Source organism: Mesoplodon densirostris, chromosome 12, assembly GCF_025265405.1.
Source record: "Mesoplodon densirostris isolate mMesDen1 chromosome 12, mMesDen1 primary haplotype, whole genome shotgun sequence".
Lineage (NCBI taxonomy): Eukaryota > Metazoa > Chordata > Mammalia > Artiodactyla > Ziphiidae > Mesoplodon > Mesoplodon densirostris.
In genome coordinates this window covers 67,995,918-68,015,106 of record NC_082672.1, presented here as the reverse complement: position 1 = coordinate 68,015,106, position 19,189 = coordinate 67,995,918, and the positions used below count along the sequence as shown (strand labels likewise).

At 49.6% G+C, this 19,189-nt stretch overlaps 1 protein-coding gene across 5 annotated transcripts in view; it reads left to right on the top strand.

Annotated features, from left to right (window-relative positions):
- ANKRD6 (ankyrin repeat domain 6) overlaps positions 1-19,189 on the top strand; it is a 215,981-nt gene that overhangs the window by 160,732 nt on the left and 36,060 nt on the right. For 3 of the 5 annotated variants that reach the window (XM_060114597.1, XM_060114598.1, XM_060114596.1), the window contains 8 exons: positions 1,680-1,778; positions 3,661-3,759; positions 7,635-7,733; positions 9,106-9,204; positions 11,631-11,729; positions 13,003-13,080; positions 17,335-17,439; positions 18,779-18,913. In XM_060114597.1, coding sequence (XP_059970580.1) covers positions 1,680-1,778; positions 3,661-3,759; positions 7,635-7,733; positions 9,106-9,204; positions 11,631-11,729; positions 13,003-13,080; positions 17,335-17,439; positions 18,779-18,913 — 813 coding nt within the window. The remainder of the gene's footprint in view (positions 1-1,679; positions 1,779-3,660; positions 3,760-7,634; positions 7,734-9,105; positions 9,205-11,630; positions 11,730-13,002; positions 13,081-17,334; positions 17,440-18,778; positions 18,914-19,189) is intronic. The other 2 variants (XM_060114600.1, XM_060114599.1) reach the window with 1 other exon arrangement.

Genomic DNA, 19,189 nt, shown 5'->3' with positions numbered 1-19,189 from the left:
GCGGGCTTCTCATTGCAGTGGCTTCTCTTGTTGCGGAGCACGGGCTCTAGGTGCGTGGGCTTCAGTAGTTGTGGCACGCGGGGTCAGTAGTTGTGGCTCACGGGCTCTAGAGCGCAGGCTCAGTAGTTGTGGCGCACGGGCTTAGTTGCTCCATGGCATGTGGGATGTTCCCAGACCAGGGCTCGAACCCATGTCTGCTGCATTGGCAGGTGGATTCTTAACCACTGTGCCACTAGGGAGGTCCCTCCCCTCATGGATTTTTAAAGGGAGATTTTAAAAAATTTTAAGAATGTGAATTTGGTTTTTAAATAGGATTAAGTGCTTTTTTACTGTCATAAACTGTACATAACATAAAATTGACCATCTTAACCATTTTTAAGTGTACAGTTCAGTGGCATTAAGTACATTCCCATTGTTATACAACCATTACCACCATCCATCCCCAGAACTTTTTTTTGGATTAAGTGCTTTTAAAGTGCATTGTCATTTGTTACAGGTTCCAGGGATGTAAGTAGGATCAGCATTTGATTAAGGCTATTTATAGGTAGCAGTGCATCCTTCTTTAAAAAACCTCCATGTTTTCTGTCTTCTAATCGTCTTTCTTTCCTCTCTTGGGCTAAGGGCCAGGAGTGCCCCAGGGCATGTCCTTTGCCCCTCCAGTGTTCCACCAGAAAACTGTTTATGTAAAAGTCTTGCCAGCCACATCATAGACCCCAAGAAGGGAAGGGAGGGGAGGGACCTTTCCTCCTTTCACAGGTGAAGAACCTGAAGTCCAGCAAGGTGACAGGTGTCTCCCAAGGCTATGCATGACGCACATCTCCTGACCCCCTTGCCCTGTGCCCCTTCCACCCCACCAGGAGTTTTCCACACTGTTCACCCATCTCCCCATTCAAGCCTGCGCCCCAGGCTGGACTTGATTTCCTGAGTGCCTGTCAGAGATAAGATGTGCCCTCAGAGACTTCAGAACTCTCTCTTGTTACAGACTTGACTGTCTTACTTCTGGGATTTTAGTCCTTCTCTCAACTGCAGTTAGGGGAAGAGTCAAGTTCCCTTTGGCGCCCTGACAGAGAAAAAGAAGGTCGGCAATCCCAGGAATCTGATCACAGAGAAAGGGGTCAAATGCAGCATAAATCAGCGAGGATGCTGTCATGAAACATCAGAAGAGGCTTCTTAGAGATGTGCAGTGACAGCCTGAGTCCCTGGAGTCCTCAGATGTCCTAGCATAATCCCTGCATTGCTCTAGGCCAGGGCCAGTCAATCAACAAGTACACGCGCCCTCCGGTCATGAGGGCCAGCTAGCTGACACAGCAGGCTAGTGAGTCCTCTGACCCTGGGGAACGGGAGGACTCAGCAGGGAGTAAAGATTCCAGGCATTGCTGGTTCCATTGCACAGCACACAGCCCAGCTCTCAGCCCCACTCTTCACAGATGTGACAGTCACACTGCCGTCCCCTGGGGTGACCCTCATCCACAGGTCAGCTCTGTGGCCCAGGGCTGTTGTGCAGTTGGCTTAGGGTTACCACTGAGTTTGTGAACAAAATGACTCTTCCCGGCATGCACTGTCTACTAACTAGCCCACCAAGCCCGGCTGGCGCGCGGTGATGGGGATGTCCCTGTGTCGGGTGGAGGGAGGGGCCGGAGAGAGCTGACTGCTGTCCCTTGTCTCCCCGCCGCCCGCAGGGGGATCAGACCGCCTTGCACCGGGCCACGGTGGTGGGGAACACCGAGGTCATCGCGGCGCTCATCCAGGAGGGCTGTGCTCTGGACAGACAGGACAAGGTGAGGAGGGAAGTGGGACGGGGCAGCCTGAGGACCCTCTTTGGGACCTGCCGAGCTCGTGAGATGCGTCATTCCTGAGTCAGTGCTCATGCCTTAACATGAGGAAATCGGCCCAGGGTTCCTCAGAAAGAGTATCTGATATTGAATTTTTCAAAGTTTTTTTTTTTTTTTTTTTTTTTTTTTGCTGTACGCGGGCCTCTCACTGTTGTGGCCTCTCCCGTTGCGGAGCACAGGCTCTGGACGCGCAGGCTCAGCGGCCATGGCTCACGGGCCCAGCCGCTCCGCGGCATGTGGGATCTTCCCGGACCGGGGCACGAACCCGTGTCCCCTGCATCGGCAGGTGGACTCTCAACCACTGCGCCACCAGGGAAGCCCCCTGATATTGAATTTTAAAAAAACTCATCCCTCTGTTCTGTGGCAGCAGTGGGCAACCACATAAATATAAATGGTGAAGAAAAAAAGTCTAGAATTAGTGACCTTTGGAGGCCTGGGTGGGGGAAGGGATGTGCCCCAGCTTCTCTCTGTTTCCTTTTTTTTTTTTTTTAAGATAACGGAGTGAGTTAATTTATTTAAACTACACTGGAAGAAAACATAAGCGAAATAAAATCTTTAAAAAATCCCAATGACATATATTAATCCAGTGTTTTTAAATTGTCAAACCATCTTAAAACATGGGACTTGGCAATTAAGTGCAATCTGGCCTCTGTCCACTTTTTTTAAACAACCTTTTATTACAGTGTAACATACATATACAGAAAGGTGCACACTAATACGTGTGCAGCTCAGTGAGTTTGCACTGCCTGAGCACATCTGTGTGAGCCCCCAGATCAAGAAGGAGGTCATTACCAGGACCCAGAAGTGCTCCCACCTGGGACCCCCTTCACTCTGCCTTCTGCTTCCTGCTTCCGGGACACATATCCGCCACCACCATTCCCAGCATCCCAGCCTTTGGTACAGCCCTCGAGACCCTAGACTTCCCCTGTGGGTGTCAGCAATATCAGGCCCGTGGCTTAAACTGTGTTGAATGAATGTCTAAGCCAGAGCCTGGACGCAGTTGGACACTGTCCCTACACTGCCCCCAGCTGACGGCCCTGTGCCTGGCCTGGAACAGCCAGGAGGGCGTTTCCATCTCTCCTCTCTGTGCCCCCGTCCCCTCACCCCTAATCCCAGGTCCCACCCCACGCAGTTCAATGCACTTAATGTGTCTTTAATAGTAAGTTAAACAAATACAAGCTATGTTTAATGGGTTGATTTCTATTGAAAAACCACCTATTGAGGACACTCGTTTCCCTTATTTACGGATAGATCACTGTCCTAAGTGCTTGCTCATTTGTTTGGGGCCCTGAGGGTTTTGGATTAAACTGGGAGAGATTAGATTTGGGGGAAGGAAAAGGAGCAGTGGAATCTACCTGTCTGCCCTTGGGGCCCTGGAACTTGTGAAGCTGGACTCTTCATTTGCCTGACCTTTGCAGGGTTCTCTGTGGGGCCAGAGCAGTGCAGAGGAGGCCCTCAGGGGCGGTAGAGGTGGGGAGGAAGGGGCATCGTACCTCCTGATGCTACGTTCTGTTACACGTGGGCTGTGCATGGGCCCTGGAGCCTTCCTCACCCTGGTTCCCGGAGAGACTCAAGCCCTAATGCCTGAAGTCATCCGTTGTAATACATCCTAAATCTAGAACGCACCTGGAACGGTACTTGTTAGGTACCATTTCCTGGAGAGTGGAGAAACTGACCACTCAAATCACTGCCTGGGTTCTGTGGTTCAGGTGAGAAGCCCTGGCGGAGAAAGGCCCCCTGCTTGTGCCCTGAAGTACCGTGTGCTCTGTTGACGACAGTGAGACGATCAGGCTCGGCTGATGTGCTTTCTCCTGTGTGTGCTCCCCAGGACGGGAACACGGCCCTGCACGAAGCGTCCTGGCACGGTTTCAGCCAGTCTGCCAAGCTGCTCGTTAAAGCAGGAGCCAACGTGCTTGCCAAGAACAAGGTGAGGCCCGGCAGGTGCTAGATCCCCTCGGCCACAGGTGAGGACAGCCCGGCCTGCCTTCCCGGCGGGAGCCTCCTCTCGCTAAGCAGGGCGAGGGCTCAGGGCCGTGGAACCTGGTGGGAATTGAAAGCTTGCAGCGCCTCGGTGGGCGCGATGCACGGGGTCCACGTGGGAAGGAGGAGGACCTACCTGGGGCCCCGGCCTCCCGTGAGCGCTGCGGCTTCCCTGCTGTCCCGTTGGTCTATGAGAGTGCGGTTGAGGGGGGGCCAGCCCTGTGCTGTGGGGACAGGAAAGGACAGCAGCCTCTCCTCTCTCTCGTTGTCCTCTGTCACCCCTCTCTCATTCCTCCCTCTCCTTCCGTGCTCGTTATTAGTGAGTCCCTGGACTAGTTCAGAAGCCTCACAGCAGACTGACCCATCTGCCTGGGGCCTCCCCGGAGTGGCGTCAGCCTCTGTGGCTGATGTCTCTGTGGGAGAGCCTGGCGTGGACCTCCTGCACAGCAGTGTGGGCTCACCGTCCCCCCCGCTGCCCCCTCCCTCGGGGGTGCCCTGTGCCTTTCTGCCCGCTGACCTCCAGCCCTGTCCCTGCAGGCCCATCGGGCAGTTTTTTACAGGGTTCTCCTGGACTGCACACAGCTCTGTGCTGTGCTGACTGGTGAAATGTTTCTCATGGTTCCCTCAGGGGCCGAAAGCTTGAGGAAAGCGGCAAGCCATGCATTGTAACACCTCCAGTAATGCCTGGTCCACTGCCTGGCACGCTGCGGCTCTCCATTTCTTCCAGGTGGTACATGGTCTGGAACGTTATACCAGCTCGAAGTAGGTGGTTTCCAGTTAATGGATAGGGAGGCCTAAGCTGGGAGCCAGTAGGCTTTTGTAAGATACGTGATTCGTTTGTGACACAATTAGGGCCGTAAACCAGCCCTGGTGGGTCTCCACCACACTCCTTCCTGTCTCCTGCCGGGCCCCAAAAGTATTGTGTGGGAAGCCGTGCGTCCTCTCTCTAGATAAAGCAGCAGGGGCTGTTGGAAGCACAGGTGAGGTGCCATCCCAGAAGAGGGACTTCCATTCTGCACCAGCCACAGCCTCTGGGAAAAGCCTCTAGAAGATCCTTCTCTTTTTTTTTTTTCCCCCAGCTTTATTGAGGTATAATCGACAAAATCGTAAGATACTCAAAGTGTACAACGTGATGATTTGATAATTCCCAGGGGTTAATGAACACATTGATCACCTCACATATTTACCTTTTGTGTGTGTGTGAGAACATTTAAGTTCTCCAATGAGCAAGTTCCAATTATAGAAGACAGTGTTATCAGCTGTGGTCACCACATTACGCATTAGATCCTCAGGCCTTGTTCATCTTATAGCTGAAAGTTTATACCTTTTTACCAACCTCTGTGTATTTCCCCACACCCCAGCTTCTGGCAACCACTTTTCTACTCTCTGTTTCTACCAGTCCATCTTTTTTTTTTCAGATTCCACGTAGACGTGAAATCATACGGTATTTGTCTTTCTCTAACTTATTTCACTTGGTATTGCCCTAGGTTCACCCATGTTGTCGCAAATGACAGGATTTCTTTCTTTTTTAAAGGCTGAATAATATTCCATTGTATAAGAAATGTCCTTACTCGGCAAAGTGTAGCAGCCCTTGTCTGGGAGATCAGAACTCATTACTCAGGGTGGGGAAAATGCCTGCTATGTATATCTACCTACATCACAGGTTTTTTTAATTTCAGGTTTTGACATTGCAGCCTTTTGCATCTGACTTCTTTCACTTTGCACAGTGGTTTTGAGTCTTTTATATTGTTTCGTGTACGATTAGTTCATTTTTATTGCTGAGTAACGTTCCATTGTATGGGTGTACCACAATCTGTATTCTAACCCATGTCTTTTCATTTTCTTCATCCAAATGCTTTTCAGCATAATTGATTTTTTTTATTGGTGAAGTAAATTTTGGTATATTTCTACAGCCATCAGATTTCTTTTATTTCAGTCATTTATTCAACACACTTAATGACTCCCACGAAGCCAGCAGCTTTGAGACAACCTTCTCTATGTGCACTGAGAATCATACCAAGCCGAGCCCTGAGCCTTGCCACAGGGAGCGGAGTGTTTAAAACACGGGCAGACCCTTCATTTTGGAGGACTAAACTAGCAGTGGTTCTCTACCCGGCTGCGCTTTAAAATCCCCTGGGAAACTTTATTTTTATTTTTATTTTTTTTCTTTTTGCGGTATGTGGGCCTCTCACTGTTGTGGCCTCTCCCGTTGCGGAGCACAGGCTCCGGATGCGCAGGCCCAGCGGCCATGGCTCACGGGCCCAGCCGCTCCGCGGCATATGGGATCCTCCCAGACCGGGGCACGAACCCGTATCCCCTGCATCGGCAGGCGGACTCTTAACCACTGCGCCACCAGGGAGGCCCTCCCCCAGGAAACTTTAAAAACACGGGGAGAGGGGAGAAAACCAAACCCACCTGATGACCAGGCCTGGGGTGACCAGCTGTACCGTTTTGCCCTGAGTCGGCGTCGGGGTTTCCCAGCATGCCAGCCTTTCAGCGCCTACACCTGAGCGGCCTGGCCCCACCCCAGGGGGTGGGGCCATCAGAGTTGCGTCTGCGCACCGGACTGTTTAAAGGGCCTCTCAGGTTGATTCCAGACTGTAGTCGAGGGTTGATGACTGACGGGCTCCCGCAACTCTCGGGCTTAGAGCTCACCAGGTTCCTGGAGGTAACAGCGAGGAAGGAAGACTCTGCCCAGGCTGGTTAGAGCTAAGGTGGTGAGAGGGGAGTGAGTGACCCAGCAGCACCCAGTTTTCCTTTATTTTTAAAAACTTATTCGTCTTTTCAAAGGGAAGGAATATAAACCATCCTTGACTAGGGGCAGACAGTGCTGTGTGATCCAGAGAGGAATAAAGCAGGCCAGGGAAAAGCCCTAAACAGGCAGGCTGATAGCTCTGAGCCCACAGCTGCAGGCCCTGATGCAGCTTTTAAGCTCAGCAGAACAAACACTGAGCTTATGTATTTAATCTCCTGAGTCCTTGCAGGCTGACACTAAATCACGTTGCCTGTTTCTCTTGTTGCTTTTCTAGGGGTTAGCAGCAGCCTTGCAGGCCTTATTCCCATAGTTTCAAAGAGTTCTCTTCTTGTCGCAAATTCTCTCTGCAACCTTGCTGTGGACATGATTCTGACCTTTGGTTGCCATTTTGACCTTGAAGGTAGAGTCCAAAAGCAAGAGGGTCTCTGTGTGGGATGTGACAGATGCAGTTGTATTACGGCCTGTTGGGTGGAGGCCTTGTCCATAGTTCAAATTTTGATGTTTCAAGAAAAACCCAAGATTTCAAAAGGCTTGCACATTCTGTTAACCTTTAGCCTGCAGTGTCGGATGGGGCCTGTTTGCCTTCCTGACTCTGTTGGTAGGGTAGCCAACCAACAGCTACCCTAACACAGCTTTTCTCCGTGTTCCTCTTGTCGCTAAGAGGAACAGCCTCGTGCACGTGCACAGCCCTCTGCCATTAAGAAGATGCTCTCCTAGGCTCTCCGAATCAATCCTCACAGCCTCAGCATGTAGGAGTCACGCTCCATTTTACAGGTAAGGAATTCAATTAAGAGCCTTGCCCAGTAGCTTGCAACGAGTTAAGTGGCAGAGCCTAGGACTTGGAACCAAGGTTGAGTATGAGCGATGTGATGCTTCTGCCCGTTTGGATTCCCCATTAAATGTTTTTGCCACCGAAGCCCTGGGACCACCGATCAGGAAGCAGAGAACGTGAGCCTTGACTCTTCCGTGAGTAAGCCTCGGCGCCCCCCGCGGCAAGGCCTGCCCGGTGCAGGCCCGCGGAGGAGGGGTTGCTAACGTGTGCTCCCTTCTGTCTGCTTCCCTCCCAGGCGGGGAACACGGCTCTGCACCTGGCCTGCCAGAATAGCCACGCCCAGAGCACACGCGTCCTCCTGCTGGGCGGCTCCCGCGCCGACCTCAAAAATAACGTGGGTGGACAAAACCGGCCTCCCTCGCGCGCTCTCATGTCGCCTCGGAAAGTAACCCTGCAAGCATGCTAGAGTATTCACATGTAGACAGTAAAAAGGGTTCGGGGACTGCCGAGAAAGTATACATTTTTTGCTAATTCCTAAGGGGTCCTTTAGGGGGATGGGAAGAGGAATCAACACTCGGAAACACTGCTTTTCTCCCATCCTTGCTCCCTCGCCCCTCAGCCTCGCAGTGTGTTTTATTGCGCACAGCAGGTGTCTAGCATCTGAGTTTAGTGAACGAAGCTAATTGTTTTCAGGAAGCCTCTGCCCGCAGAGGCTTCCTGAAAACTCTTAGCAAATATTGGTTGATGCTGTACCCGGGAGGCCTTCTGATGCTCCATGCCCGGCGTCTACAAATCTATTACTGAGGCATCCTTGGGATGAGCGGATGGGCCGGTAGTTCTTAGAGGCGCCTGACCTGAAAGGTGCCGTGGGTATCCCTCCTCCCTCCACAGAGCTGCATTTCCTTCGTGAAGCCCGTGTCTCAGCCACGTGACAAGAGAATCTGAGCCTTCTCTCAAAAATGGCTTTAGCTGGGGCCCCCTGATTGGGGGCAGGCTCATCTAAAGTGGTTCTGAGAACGCTCTGAACTTCAGCTTTGAGCTTGGTTCCTTCTTAATCCGGGGGGGAGAAGGTTGTGCTGACGGCCAGCATCTCTAGACAGAAGTAGAGCTTGCATGGAAACGCCAGGGGAGCGCTGCAAAAGGTTGCCACGTTGTCTCCAGTTCTGTTGTTTTCTCTCTGGGAGTAGTTTTTCTGAATGCTCTGTTTTATGCTCAGCGATTGCTTCCTCATCAGCTCCCTAGACTACATTGCTCCCCGTGGGATACTGGGGTCCTACTAAAATGGGGTGCACTTGAATTTTTTTAGAGTACACGATCTTAAAGTCCAACGGCTCACCCTGCTCTCCTGGTCCTCTCAGCCATGATGGATCTGTGATGGGAAAGTCTCATTTCCAAAGCAGTGCTGTTGGTCTTAATCAGGGTACTCCAGAGCCTTCGGGTCTTAGGAGAGGCTGGGGTCAGCGGAGTCTTAGTAAATGCCAGCTAAGCAGAGCCTCCCTTAGCTCTTGCGAAGGTCTCATGGGGAGCAGGCATCCAGTGTATGAAACCCGAAACAGTCTGCATGGTGGGGAAAAAGCAGGGCTGCAGACAGAAAAGGGCTGTGAGTTGTGGAGTGAGCGTCTGTGATAAAGGAGATGCTTATAATTCAGGCTGTTACCTTCTAAAGAATATATGCTAGCCTGCCAGCTTTTAAATGATATTTTCTTTTTATCTTCTCTGTTTTGTAACTGCTCAGACTGTGCTTAGAGTTTGATTTCTGTCCGCAGGCAGGCGACACCTGTTTGCACGTTGCTGCGCGCTATAATCACTTGTCCATCATTAAGCTCCTCCTCAGTGCTTTCTGTTCCGTCCATGAAAAGAACCAGGTCAGTGCATGTGTCCTTCCCATGGTTAACCTGCAGGTGTGTTGGCACAGACGGGAGCAGAGGCTGCTGGGGGGCGCTGTCCTTTCCCAGCCTGGGACTTGGCCAGTGCTGGCCTTTGCAGGAACCATGGAGCTCCTGTGACCCTGGTTTATCTGGCCTCCTGGAGAAAGCATGCCCGTAGCATTCCAGTTCATATCACCACATTTGCATAGTGAACATTTTCTGGAGATCCTGGGGTGGGTTTTGTTTTTAGTGTGATTTTTAAAAAGGAAACCCACAAGGAAGAGTGGCTTAGTAAATAAGCAAGGGCATTAGGTGTCTCATGACTCCTGAGTTCTCTTACCTGAACTGCCACCTCTATGTGAGCTGAGGGAGTCTCTATTTTCTGTAAAGTTCGGCACCTGATTAGTATCTACGCCATATACTGGGGTTTTGAGATCTGTGATTATTAGTGTTCTGTGGAAATGTGATTTTCGTAGTTACGTGGACTTTTAAAAAGTTGTCTTGTTATTTATTGATACCTATACCTAAGTGATGCATTGTTTGACTTTTCTGAGTTTGGGTATGTGAATCTGAAATTTTTTTAAAAAATAGATTGTGATTCAGATTAAAAATACCCTATAATTGTGGTTACTGACCCTGGCCACAAATTAGAATCTACAGAGGATTTAAAAATACCATTCCTGGGCCTCCCTGGTGGCGCAAGTGGTTGAGAGTCCGCCTGCCGATGCAGGGGATACGGGTTCGTGCCCCGGTCTGGGAGGATCCCATATGCCGCGGAGCGGCTGGGCCCGTGAGCCATGGCCGCTGAGCCTGCGCGTCCGGAGCCTGTGCTCCGCAACGGGAGAGGCCACAACAGTGAGAGGCCCGCGTACCACAAAAAAAAAAAATAATAAAAAAAAATAAAAAAAATAAAAAATAAAAATAAAAATACCATTCCTGAGTCCCACCCCAATGTAAATGATCAGAACATCTTGGGGTCAGGTCCAGGCAATGGTATTTTTAAAAAGCTCCTGGCCTGAGTGTGCAGACAGCATTGAGAACCACTGACCTCGTAAAATAGCTAAATTCTGTCATTCTACAGCCTCCCCATGGATTCTAGGTTCATCAGGTTACCCCCAAACAGCCCTCGCTAACCAGTGCTGCTTCTCAACCTGGGTGGTATATTTCAATCACCTGCGAGCTCTGGGAAATCATCATGCCCAAGCCACACTCCCGGCCAATTAAATCAGTGTCTGTGTGGGACCCAGGCATCAGTAGTTTTTAAGGCTTCCCAGCTGATTCCAATGAGCAGACGAGACTGGAAACCACTGCTCCAGAGCTTCCCTCAAAACACACAACTAGGTGACTTAGGAATGAAATGAACACTTTCTTCGGCTACTTACCAGAGAAGGAGGGCCTTGGGATGGGGGATTTTCATGCTTTACGTGTTCACCTGCCAGGAACGAATGAATGATTTCACTTCTATATTGGTTTGACTTATTTATGTCATTCTGTTTGGGAATTAAAAACAGTTTGCATTTGGAACTGGCCCACCAAGCTGCATTTGACATAGCCTTCTTTCACAGTTGATTGAAATATTTTTTTGTTAAAAACAACAACAACAGAAAACTTAGGCTATTTGGTAAGAGTTTGAAAACATCTGGTGTTAAGCGAATACTGATTCTCAGTGACTCCACCCAAACAAAACACCCTGGCCTGCAGGATGATTCCAGGTGGCCCTTTCACATCCCTGAGGATGGCTTCAGGGCTGGGATATTACTCCAGGGCCTGTGCAAGTAGCCATCTTCGAAGCTTCTGCTCATTCTAACTCAGAAACCAAGGGGTTCTCTGCCCACCCCCTGCCTGGGCAGAGGGACAGGGTCCAGAGCTCCTGGCTACCTGCCTGTGATCCTGCTTTTCAGGTCAGGTCCCACTATTCCCAACAACCCAGGCCCAGCACGACTTTGCCCCCTGCATTTAATCCTGTGCTGTGATTTCTGGCATCTCCACTCAGAAAGGAATGTGGTATTCGTGCATAAGTTCATTCAGTTCCAGAATCTCTTTCAAAAGAGCCACATTTAAACAACAAGGTCCTACTGTATAGCACAGGGAACTATATTCAATATCCTGTGATAAACCATAATGGAAAGGAACATGAAAAAGAATATATATATTTATAAAACTGAATCGTTTTGCCGTACAGTAGAAATTAACACAGCATTGTATGTCAGCTATACTTCAATAAAATAAACTTTAAAATTAAATGAAGTATGAGTTAAAAATAATAAAAGAACCACATAACACTTTAGCCAAGGTCGGTCAGTCTAAGACAGATTTTAGTTTGACTTTGAAAAGCCACCACCAGGCCATGGAATAAAAAGCCAGAGAGGCCTGTGGGCCATGATCCGATGGGGTTTAGCCGGGTTTCTTCTGATTAATTCCAGGCTGGAGACACAGCACTTCATATTGCTGCTGCCCTAAATCACAAGAAGGTGGTTAAAATCCTGCTGGAAGCCGGAGCAGATGGGACCATTGTCAACAACGTAAGTGGAGTTGCAACAGTGGTTTCTAAAGGCATTCCCACCCCTCTCTGGATCAGGGCATGTTGTCGCTGCCGCGCCCCCTCTGGACTCCAGAGCACAGCCTCACCCAGACTTGCTCGGGAAGACCATGCGGCGGCACTGACCCCACGATCCTGGGGCCCGCGGGGGTGGACTTGAGGAGACCCTTGCTCTCAGCAGCCCCACGAGTTACGAACCCTGAGGGCTCATCTTCAGACAACTCAGCGAGCATGTCCTGGCATGAAAAAGGGTCAGGGGTGTGTAAGTAAGCTGGCAAGTGGATGTTACCGAAGGTGAGTTCTAGGCCTTTTAAACACATGTGGTCCTCAGAAAAATGGCCACCAGGCTACTCTTCCTCAAAACTCCAACTGCTTTCTCTCTAAAATCGTCTTCTCTCATGCCCTCTCTCTCAATCTCTCCCCGCTCCTCCTCCCCTCCCCCCTCCCCCTCTCCTCCCCCTCCCCTCCCCCTCTCATCCTATAGCAGGCACCAGCTCAGGTACCCTCTCTTCCTCGATGTTGGCCTGTGATCTCTGTGCTCCTGAAATTGCACAGACTCGGGGGGCACTGGGGGTGGAACAGTTGTCTGGGGAGTTGGGGGTGTCGAGGCTGGTAGTACCCCCTCCCAGCTCTAGTACCTGGATTGGTGGTACCTCCCCCATGATGCCATGAGCACCTTTCCCTTCCTTTGAATCCCACTGTTTTCAACTCCTGGTCTGGGCTTTAATCTCCCTAGAGTCTCCGTTATGGCCGTAGCTTCCTAAATGTTTTTCACAGTCCAGTTCCTGAGACTCTGTGGCTGGGCCGTGATCTGCCCTTCCAGGTGTTTTCTCCATTGTACTCCCGGAAAATGTATCGCTCGGCTGGGTTTTTATGATGCTTTATGTTTTCTCAAGTGACATGTTCCACCTTGACCCCATCTGTTTTGTTTTGTTTTGTTTACCTCCCTCATCCCTTTTCCAGGAAGCCTTCCTGGGTGAGCAGTGCCCCTGACCATTGTCTCTTAGAACACCTACTGCTCACCTGGTCAGCACTTAGCCCGTGTGCCTGTGTCCTCAGGTGTGACTGGGCTCCCCGTTGGATGGGTGAGGCTCAAGAGCAGGACCATGTCACATGCACGGTTGTGTTTTGCTGAGCACACATGTAGGTGCTGGTGTGACCAGGTCGCTAGCTCCTGGGAGAGCTGTCCCCGCTGGGCTGTGCAGGCGCGGGGCTGGTGTTCCATACTCACTGGTCCTCCCTTTGCCTTTCCTTAGGCAGGCCGGACTCCACTGGAGACTGCCCGCTACCACAATAATCCGGAAGTGGCTCTCCTCCTCACTAAAGCGCCCCAGGTAGGATTTGTTGCATTTTCTGTTGTATTGATTATGCGGGGGCTTCAGGGTCGTTGGGATTCCGCAGTTGCTATCTACTGAAGCCAATTCAGACCAACTTAAGAAGGGGACGGATGAGCTTACTGTCCAGGCAGCAGGAAGTGTAGGAATCCACGTGAGCCTCCAGGACACCTGGAACCAGAGATCTCAGGCCCAGCAGGCTGTTCTCATACATGGGCATCATTTCCTCTCTGTGGCTGGATCATTGTCACAACCAGTTTCCTGAATCATAATTTCCCAGCCAGGGAAAAGTTCCAGTTTAAAATGTCATAGGAGGGACTTCCCTGGTGGTCCAGTGGTTTAAAACTCCGTGCTTCCAATGCAGGGGGCGTGGGTTCAATCCCTGGTCGGGGAACTAAGATCCCACATGGAGTGCGGCACGGCCAAAAAATAAATAAAAATGGTAAAACATCGTAGGAGAAGATCATGATTGGCGAGCTTGGGGCAAATGCCCAGAACAGGTGGGACAGAGATGGCTTTAGGAAGATGGTGGCATCTGTTTGACCACGTGGTTAGAAGAGGTATTTCCCAGACAGAGGTGGGATGAGGCATCCGTCTGGGCAGACAAAGCTGTAAATGTCCACTAGAGGCAGTTGAGTACAGTATAGTTTTCTCCTTTTTTATTAAATAATGGTATATTGGCCATCATTCAATTTAAGAAGATGACTGATATCTTAGTTGAGGTTGAAACGATCTAAGTCACAAAGAAATTTAATAGTGATGATTTATAACCTATTTATAATTTTAGCACCCTGAAATAACTTTGTTTATAGTACCTTCCACAGATACATAATTTTTGTATAGTTGTGTCCACAATGTATATACTCTTTGGTATTATGCCCTTTATCCTAACTGTAATAGGAAACTGTTCTGTAATCTTTACAGTTATTTATCACAGTGGAAGCATAATATTCTTTCTTTGGTTGCTGTTCAGTATCTTGTTAAACCATTTCCTTAATGTTACACATTTAGGTTATTTCCCAGTTAGAGCTAGTCTCTTACCTTACAGCGAACACTGATTGGTTTTCCACCTTATTCTGGCTAATGCTGCAGGAAGACAAAGTCTTAGGGAGCCAGAGGGAGAGTCTGGACCCCAGCCTGCTGCACCATGGCCCAATCCCAGCCAGCCTGGGGTTCTGCATGGCCTTGATTCCATTTAAGTTTTAAAAACGTGCCTGATATAACTAGCAGTTTCTGGAAATGGTTAAGATTTTTGTCTCTTGCAAAATCAATCACCCTCTTGCCCGTGGAGAAGGTCCTTCTCAGTGGGCTCTGAAAATCCACAGAGCCCCTGACAGGTGCAAGTCGGGTGCTCCTTTGGAAAAAGACTCCACCTCTGTCTAGCTGTTTGCAAACAAATCCTCAGCAGAATCACCTCTGGGAATCCCGATTAAAAAAAAAAAAATGCTAGTCTCTTGCAGATCAAAAAGGACACGGTGGGGGGCTTCCCTGGTGGAGCAGTGGTTGAGAGTCCGCCTGCTGATGCAGGGGACACGGGTTTGTGCCTCGGTCTGGGAAGATCCCACATGCCGCGGAGCGGCTGGGCCCATGAGCCATGGCCACTGGGCCTGCGTGTCCGGAGCCTGTGCTCCGCAACGGGAGAGGCCACAACAGGGAGAGGCCACAACAGGGAGAGACCTGCGTACCGCAAAAAAAAAAAAAAGGACGGTGCTATATAAGTGTCAGAATCCGTTAGTTACCTGGCATTTCAGTGTCTGGTAGTTTGATGGACAGCTAGCTCTGTGCTTAGCCACATGAGGATCATCAAGTCTTGTGGGATGGAGGGTCCCCCGGCACATGAGGATTGATGTGCCTTTAACCTGCCTGTCATTTATCTTCCAGAGCCCAAGAATCTCGATTCCCAGGGATAAAGCTCTCTTGTGGACTATTTTCCTGTGTGGTTCTCCTTTAGCATTTCCATTAAAAAAATGACTTAAGCTAGTTTTTCCACACCCATATTGAATAGCAAATAGGATATTTTTAAAGTTTTTTTTTTACATAATTGTACATCCTAACCCTTATTTTCAGTGCAAAGAAAAAACTTTGGAATATGCATAAAATATGCATAAAAAACAGTATGCATGCATACCGTTCTGTTGATCTGTGGTTATAGAAATGGTCTTGTCTGAAACGAGAAATCCCCTTGCCTTGGCACCTTAGTTGACCATGGATTTTGATGGTTCACAGCAGTACTAAGAGGATACTTCTTTCCGAGGCCTTAAGATCAATATTCCCTGATTTCTGTGAAGTGGGAAAGATTGATGATGGTCCATTTGGTGGATGGCCTGGCTCTTTGAGAAAGGCTGTGAGCCATGCAGAGTTGTTTTCATTGGCTAATAACATGGTCTATGGAGGGAATTTTTCTGATTATTTTGTGTTCGGGTGAAGTGAGTGTTACTTCTTATTTTTTATTGCTGTGGTTCACAAATGCTCTGGAAAGTGAATTTCAGGCTGATCCTGGAGCTGTGTCCTGTTCTAAGTGTCTATAAAGCAGATGCGCAACGGGCCTTACTTGCTTCCTTTCATCAGACTCGACTTTTTACTGAGCCTAAAATTTAGCTGAGGACACTGGCTCTCAGACCTTTTTGGTCTAAGGACCCTTTTACTTTCTTAAATATTACGGAGGCCCATAAAGAGCTCTGTTTATGTGAGTTTATATCTATCAATAATTACTGTATTTGAAAATAAAGTTTAGAAATATTAAAGATATTCATTTAAAAATAAGTCCATTTTGTAGCAACATAAATAGCATCATTTTGTGAAAAAGAACTTTTTCAAAACAAAAATAAGAGTAGCATTGTTTTACATTTTTTGCTCATCTCCTTACTGTCTTACTTAGAATTCTGGCATCTTCTTTTATTGCTGCATGCAGCCTATTGTAATGTCACTGATGTAGCTTCTGGCAAACACCACAGTACACTCATGAGAGAATGAGCATGAAAAATGCCAATGTTGTTGTACTATTATGAAAATAATCTTAACCTCATGGACTCGGGTCCCTGGACACTTTCAGAACTGCTGGCTTTAGGGGATGAGAATATAATTTAAAAATCCGGTTCAGCTGCAGGCAGATATTGTCAGGAATTCTCCATTTAGGAGGTACCCACTGCCCGTGGAGGATTTTTTGTGTCTTATAATGTGTCACTTGAATTTAATGAACACAAGAAGAAGAAAGTCTGACATTGAGATGAAAAACACTAGACTGAACTTCAGAGAGCCCTTATCTATCTGTATAAGAAGACAGTAGAATATTGTTTTATTGCAGAAAGATAGTGTGGCCTTGAAAGTGCTTTCACCGTCTGGACCCCCTTGGGTTTTTTTAAGGGAGGCGAACCCTGAAACTAGGAGTAGGGAGTCTGGAGGAGAAGGGTGTGGACCTGAGCCAGGGATTGAAGGTTTCCACCAGCGCACAGGTCTGTACTCTGATTAAACATGTCTGCCAGCTGAGCACTCTAAGGCCCCTAGGCAGGTGGAGACACCCCCAGTGACCACTGGTCCAAGGCGCGCCGGCCACCTACATTGTCTTGGTGAGTTCCGGCAGCTCCCCGTTCTCACGTTGAGAAGACGGAGCACAGAGAGGTCAGATCACTTGCCTGAAGATCCCCAGCTAGCTGCTGCTGGGCTCCTCTGGGCCTGTGGGGTCCCACGTGTACTTGGCTGTGTCCGTTCCACCTCTCTGCCCTCAAAGGGGCAGACCACAGCCTTCTTCTGGGGGAAGAGACTCCTGCCCTGTGGTTGGTACTGTGGCTCACAGGTACATCTCAGTTAGGCTTGAATTAAAGTTACGTTTGAATATAACTTGGATACAGTTTGGCCAAGAGAAAATCTGATGGGCTACATCCAGTGTCCCAAGATAGACAATTCCTGGCACAGGGCTGTTGTCACACAACTCCAGGGGACACCGTTCACATCCTGGTCTGTGTGAGCCGTGCTCCCTGGAGCTGAGCCCTGCACGGCCTGCTCACACCTACGTGGACGCCCTGGCCCATTACTAAGTGCCTGTTAGTGTTGCTGTCCAAACTGTGAGCTCAAGGTCAGGAATGATGTCCTCCCGTCTCTGGGACCCTAAGCGCCCAGCACAGGATGTAGGAGGCATAGTGGGTGGTCTAGAGGCGCTTGTTTGATGTGAATGCCTGGTCTCCCCCCGCTCGGCTGGAGGCTCCATTAGGTCCGCGCACACCAGTGGTTTGTAACGATGCCTCTTGCTTCCTTCAGGTCTTACGCTTCAGTCGTGGGCGAAGCCTGAGGAAAAAGAGAGAGAGGCTCAAGGAAGAGAGGAGAGCTCAGTCTGTGCCGAGAGATGATGTGGCACAAAGCAAGGTGGGGGGGTAGCCCTCCCGCCCACTTCCAGGGTGGGAAACTGTCTCCCCGCCTCCTCCGGGCCCGTCTGGCGGCTGCCGGGCCCTCCTCCGTCTCTCCTTTCCTCGGGGTCCTTCAAATCTTGTCCGTCTTTCCTTCTGGCCTCTTGTCTTCTCCTCTCCGCGATTTCAGGCCGTGTGCTCTCATGCCGCCCGTCTTTTCCAGCACCCTGTGTGGCTGTATTTGCGAGCCCCGTGCATCCGTGGCCTTGTCGCTTCCATGTGGACAGCACAGCCTCTCTGACACCCCACCCTTCATCATGTAGAGCAGAGGTTTTCAAAATGTGGATCCACTTGTCACCTGGAGCCTTGGTAGAAATGCAAATTTGGGGGCCTCACCCCAGACCCACTGGATCAGAAACTCTGGGGTAGGGCCCAGCAATCTGTGTTTGAACAAGCCCTCCAGGTGATTCCAATGTGGACTACAGTTGGAGGACCAGTGGCGTAGCTTGTTGCCCCTCCTTCCCCTTAGGGAGTGAACAGAGGCTGTGTTAGCCCATATGGCTCCTCTGTGCAAGTTAGAAAAAGATGCCTTCTGAGCAGACCAGCCTAGCCCAGGGCACGTATGGTGAATAGAGCCCAAGATGAACTTCAGCTCCCTCAGCCCCACTCATGCCCTCGGCTAGGTGCCTTTGTGCAGTGAACAGCTTGCACAGCTGTGCACAGCAGCCCTGGAGTGAACCATGCTTTTCAGCTCTCCCAGGAAGAAGACGACTAGGATATAGAGACAACTTCTGGCACATAAAATTTTATACCAACTATTTGTTTTTCTCTCTGTTTGAAAATCTTACCAATTTCCAGGGTTAAGGCATTGTAACTTGCATTAGGTTCCTGTGTGTGAATTGTACATACTAACTGTAAAAGTTCTCACAAGGACCAGAAATGTGATTTGGTTTTTTTTTTCATTTCAGAAGGTTCTCTCTCCTCTGTGAATTGTGAGGGTCCAAGATCAAAGAATGAGTGGCGTTGTCTTTTTGTTGAAATGTAAAAGACCAAAAAAAATCTCTAATGCTGAGGTGTTCTGTGTGTACTACGTTCCTAAAGTTGCAGAACATAGAGTTAGACCCAAGGCGATATCTAGTTTGGCACCTAATAAGTGAAAAACCAAACATTCAACTCACCAGGAAAAGCACGGGTGTTCAGTTAAAACCACCAAGCAGTGCTTCCTATGTCTGAAATTTGTCATTGCCAAAGATTCCCAGGGGTCCTTTAGTGGATGGAGGCTGGGAAATTTTATGCCATTATTGAAAAAGGCTGGGGGATCAAGTAGAAGAGGTTTCTGGGCTTTTTTTTCTCTGTAGGGAAGTGTCTCAGCAGGAGACGCCCATAGCAGTGAACAGGCTGTACCCAGAAAAGAAGAGTCCAGAGAAGATTTCCTGTCCGCCTCCCCGGAGCCCAAAGCAAAGGACAACAGGCAGAAAAAGTCAAGGCCCAAGGTCAGGAGGCACGTGAGAGCTGCCGAGAAGGCTGGGAGGGAGGGCTGGCGGAGGGCCCTGGGATAGCTTCATGCCAGATGCTATCATATCCAGATGCTCTGGATAGCCAGAGCACAGAAATCGGCCCTGGCCGGCTGCGGACACAAGGTAAGCATGCTGGTACATCTCTTTTGACACGTACCTGGCGTAGAACGCCGAGAGACTAGCAAGGCGGGCCAGATGGGAGCCACCGGCTGGGCGTCAGGCTCGCAGATGTCACGGCACTCAGGGTGGCTG